Raw genomic sequence first — 5,058 nt, forward strand, 5'->3', positions numbered from 1 at the left:
AGACGGGGTGGGCACTGCACAGGATGGGCAGACAGGGTGGGCAGGGGCCCATGACCCCAAGAGGCCTTCAAAGCTGTACTGAGACTGGTATCTGTGGGCGTGTGGCCACCTGTCCATCCTCCACCCAGGGAGTCTGGGGCTGTCCTGAGCTGAGGCTACAGAGTAACTAAGCAGGCTGGCCATGTGGAGCCCCACAGCTACAGAGTGTTGAGGGGAACCCAGCTGCCCAAAAGTTTGTGAGCCCTGTGGAGTGGGGCCTGGGGAGAAATGCAGGGAGGGTCCTCCCTGCTGAAAGGTGGGGTGCCAAGCAGCTCTTTCTGCTCCCCGCCCTGCGGTTGCACTCCCAGCTGCTGCTTTCACTCCCTCAGCAGCTGTGGTTACTGCATGTGGTCCCGTAGTCAGGAGGGCTGGTCATGCAGCAGTGTGGGTGTTGCTTCTGAGGTATCCTGGTCACTCATGCCAGGTGGGTACAGGGTGCATTCCATGGTTTTGCGAGGTGAGCATCCAGGGAGCCCCCAGAGCAGAGGCCCAGAAATGCCCTACAGGTTCATATAGCGCCTGGAGGGTACCTCTGTGTGGCAGATGCCAGCAGAGGTTGGGTAGGGACTTGGAAGCCCCAGTGACATGCTCCTGCTAGTCTGCCTATCAGAACAGCATGCCAGCTGCCCCGCCACGTCCTGTGAAGGCAGGTGAAGCCCTCCGTGACTGTCCTTCAGACTCAGGACTGAGGACATGCTCTGGGCTGCTCCCCTCCTGCTTATGGCACCACTAGGCTTGGCAGTTTTGACTGGGAAACCTGCCCTGCTGTGTGCTCTCTCCCTTTATTTTTAAATACAGATAAAAAGCTGCAGATTTTTTCTCTTTAAGAGCACAGGAGCCCAAACCCCATGGATGTAGCCAGCTGCAGGGCAGGGTGGGCGGGCGGTGGAGGTGTTTGCAGCCACTGCTGCTGATGGGCATTTCAGCCAAGAAGGAAGTGAGCATTAATTACTGTAAAGAGATGTCTTTAGGAGAAAATGATTTTGAAATTCAGTTTAATTTCATTGTAATGTGCTGCAAACAGGAAGGAGTGTGTGTGTGTGTTTAATTGGTTCTCGGGGGTAGGGCCGGGCGCTGCCTTTGTCACAGGCCATTAGCAGTACAGGCTGCATAATGAGCGGTGCGATCAGCCTGCAGCTGTGCTCCTGGGAGTGCGTGATATTAAACAGAAATCAGGACAGATGAAACTTAACCCTTTCCCTGGCCACATGGAGGGCCATGGTGACTGCCAGGGGTCCACAACTTAACGTGCGGTGACCAGATGTACTGGGTTTCCTCAGGTGACACTGCTGTGTTCAAGGATGGTGGATACTGGATCCGGGGCCGGACCTCAGTGGACATAATCAAGAGTGGGGGCTATAAAGTCAGCGCCCTAGAGGTTGAGCGGCACCTCCTTGGCCACCCCAGTATTGTAGGTGAGTGGCCCACTATGCTGAATCTCACATAGTCGCAACAAGGCAACCCTTTTCCCCTTGCCCCATGAAGCATATTTCCGTCCCCCACCACCAGCATGGGGGCCCTGATGGAACCTGTGGTGCCCACAGCCAGGCTTCAGGCCTGCCCATGGCATGTATCCCGTCCGCATGATCTACTTGGGGCATGTCCATGGCAATGGGGTGGGTGTGGAGAGGCAAGTGGCGAGAAGGCTGAGCCCCAAGAATGCTGTGGCGAGCCCACCCTCCCCCCTCCCTGCAAGACCCACCAGCCTCACCAGGTGCCTTGCTCGAGGACCTCCAGGACGGCCGTCAGAGATTGCCAGCTTACTCTGTGCAGTCTGGGTATGCTTGGCTGCCAGGTCCCAAGGTCCCACCCTGTTCTTCTGTCCTCAGATGTGGCTGTGATTGGAGTGCCAGATATGACCTGGGGCCAGCGGGTCACAGCTGTGGTGACCCTCCGAGAAGGACACTCGCTGTCCCACAGAGAGCTCAAAGAGTGGGCAAGGTAGGACAGGTGGGGCACTCATGGGGCTAAGGCAACCACGGGACACTCATAGTGCCTGGGACCAGGCAAGAACCATCCAGGCCTTAGCATTACCAGTCTCAGAGGTGGACGTGAGAACCAGGAAGAGTCAACCAGTTGGCCCCTGGAGGATGCAGTCTAGTACCCCATGGAGGCAGCGTATAGGAACAGGCAGATTCAGTTCAGAGCCCACATTCTGAGGTGGCAGAGATGCACAGCTGAGACTGAACCACAGGCCCTGTGTCTTTCCTGCCCTTGGTGTGGGACCCCCAGCGCACTGTCCCTGCCTCAGTCCTGGACTTTTCCTGTTCCAGAGCCCCTGGTGCCCAAGGCCAGCACCCTTCACTGTCCCTCCCACTCAGCTGACAGCCACTTGCCCTGTTTGCCCCACACTCTTCTGGGCTCCTCCACCTGCCTGGGCACCAGACTGAGCCTGAGCAGTCCTGGTGTGGGGAGGCTCCTACAGACAGGAGCTGGTATGGCTGGAGAGGGAGCTGTCAGTCCACAGCAGCGACTCTGTTCCACCTGTGCTGTCTCCTCCTCTTCTTCCCACATCCTCTCTGCCTCCACCAACTTGCCTTCTTCTCCTTAGCACTAAAGATATTCATGGGTTAACAGTAGGAATCCTCCTCTAATCAAGGGCAGCACAGCTGGGGAATCAAAGGCGCCCCTGGATTTGCAGCACCACAGGCGGAAACTGCAGCTTAACAAAAACCAGGAAGAGTCTGGTCGACCACACTGACTAAACAGTTACTTTGTTGAAAAGGAAAAGTAGGCTCACGCCTATGGCTCAAGTGGCTAAGGCGTTAGCCACATACACCTAAGGTGGCGGGTTCGAATCCAGCCCAGACCTGCCAAACAACAATGACGGCTGCAACCAAAAAATAGCCGGGCGTTGTGGCAGGCACCTGTGGTCCCAGCCACTTGGGAGGCTGAGGCAGGAGACTCGCTTGAGCCGAGGAGTTGGAGGTTGCTGTGAGCTGAGATGCCACAGCTCTCTACCCAGAGGGACAACTTGAGGCTCCTGTCTCAAAAAAAAAAAAAGAAAAGAAAAGAAAAGTACAGAGAGTGCCTTGGGGAGTTCAGGGACCAGGGTCCAGCTGTGCTGCCCTCAGCTGCCCTCTGCCCAGGATGCTAGGCCCAAGGTGCGCCTCAAGCTCCATGGTCATGGGGTCCCATCTCCCCAGTATGTAGGCCAGGCTCACTGCCCAATATCGGGTAGGGCTGGTAAGGTTGCCTAGGCTCTGACAGTAAGTGTGAGGGGCCAGTGCTAGAGCACTAGAGAGAAGGTCCTGTGTGGGACTTAGACGCCTCCTTGACTGGGCGCCCCCATCAGGGACAGCCACAGGGCATCCGCCCCATGTCCAGAGCACGAAGGGCAGGGCTGAGACTATTGCTGCCCACAGCTCACACGTGCCCCCAGCAGCCCAGCCCTGGCCTCAGCTGCCTGCTGGCGTGTCCCCGAGGACCTGAGGCTGAGGTTGCTGTGCTGTAGACAGGGAAGGAAGGAGGGGAAGGAGGAGATAACTTAAGAGGGCTAACCCAGACATCCCAGCCACCCCAAAGGAGTCATCTAGGGTTCCTGTGGGACACTGGATCTTGGCTGTGTGGGGACTGCAGACCTCGAGTGTCACCCTAACAGCACTGGGCGGAAACACCGAGGTTTGGCAGTGAGGCAGGGCACATGGTCAGTGCCTGCAGACCTGGAGGTTTGCTCAGGTCTCTGAATGCTGAGCAGAGTAGGCCGCCCCTCAGCCTGCTCACCACCTCCCCAACCCCTTCCAGAAGCTTCCATTGTGCTCATAGCTCAGCGGGGGCTGGGCCATGGGGTGGAAAGTCCAGGGGCTGCTCTGGGCAGCCTGTCTGCACACCGTGGCCTCTGTCCTAGAGTGATTGCAGGACAGCGGCCACCTCCTGGGGCAGAGATCATGTAGTCACCCAGCTGGTTCTTGTCAGATAAGACCCTCCGGGCCATGCTTGTTTCTGCAGACACGTCCTAGCCCCATATGCAGTGCCCTCTGAGCTCCTGCTGGTGGCGGAGATCCCGAGGAACCCAATGGGCAAGGTCAACAAGAGGGAGCTGGTCAGGCAGCTCTACCCGGCCTAACCAGCTTCACAGTGCCACCAGGTGCCCACAGAGGACCTGGTGGGGCCTGGTGTCCTGTACCTGGAGCCCCAAGTCAGGCTAAGCAGAAGGCCTGCCTGCACGGGGTGAAGGCCCCTCCCCAGTATGACTGTCACAACGAGAGATGAACCCTGGCCACCCCCACACCCCGCCCCATTTCCTCAGCCACCAGTGCAGTGAGACACCCTGGTTGTACCTGCCCCCCATGTTCCCTGAAGTTGGCAGGTCTACTCCAGGGAGGGTTGCAGAGGTATCTCTGAGAAATAAATGAAATAAAGACTCCACAAGAAGAAACATGCCTGCCCGTCCTGTCTGCCCATTTGAGAACCCACCCACTCCTCTGCAAAGCAGCTCAGACCATCCAGGTCAGAACTAAGACCCTGCTGCCCCCACCTGCACCTCTCTGACCTTCAGGTGCCTGTGGTCTGGGCAGACTGGGTGGGTTTATGGACAGTGAGGCCATCCTGAGCCATGCAAACCTCCGGGAAGGCCCCAGGGACTATGGTAGGAGTCCCGATGACCAGCTCGTCCCAAGGCCACAGGCACAGACCCTTCAGGGCACCCTTCTGCCTCCCTGGCTCCCTCCAGCCCTCACAGCAGGACCCATTGTCCATCTGGTCAGAGATTAGAGCTTGGCCAGAGAGTGGAGCTGCTCAATGCTCCCTTGGGAGAAATCTGGCCCTGCATGTGCTGGCTGTGTTTGATGACCCTTCTAGAACCTTCCTTGGCCAGGGCAGACTTACCATCCATGGGTCAGCTTCCCCTCTCTGGGGCAGAGATCAAAGCAGCCTTTTCTCTGCGAGGGGCAAAAGGCCTTCACAGGAACAACCACAGTGCAGTAGGCTCCTGGTTCTCAGGGTGCCAGCTACTGCATCCCACACGAGTAGGTAGGGGACACGGCCACTGGAAGGCAAATAGTCACCAGGGCTCTCAGC

The 5,058-nt window shown here is 57.8% G+C and overlaps 1 protein-coding gene across 2 annotated transcripts in view; it reads left to right on the forward strand.

The window, feature by feature from the left end:
• Window positions 1-4,417, forward strand: part of ACSF3 (acyl-CoA synthetase family member 3) — a 27,262-nt gene extending 22,845 nt beyond the window's left edge. For both annotated transcript variants that reach the window (XM_003800806.3, XM_023507521.1), the window contains exons 8-10: window positions 1,320-1,454; window positions 1,869-1,980; window positions 3,988-4,417. In XM_003800806.3, the coding sequence (XP_003800854.1) occupies window positions 1,320-1,454; window positions 1,869-1,980; window positions 3,988-4,105 (365 nt within the window). In that variant the 3' untranslated portion in view covers window positions 4,106-4,417. The remainder of the gene's footprint in view (window positions 1-1,319; window positions 1,455-1,868; window positions 1,981-3,987) is intronic.
• The last annotated feature ends 641 nt before the right edge of the window (window positions 4,418-5,058 follow it).

This window comes from Otolemur garnettii, unplaced genomic scaffold (assembly GCF_000181295.1).
Source record: "Otolemur garnettii isolate 467f Iridium unplaced genomic scaffold, OtoGar3 scaffold00185, whole genome shotgun sequence".
Lineage (NCBI taxonomy): Eukaryota > Metazoa > Chordata > Mammalia > Primates > Galagidae > Otolemur > Otolemur garnettii.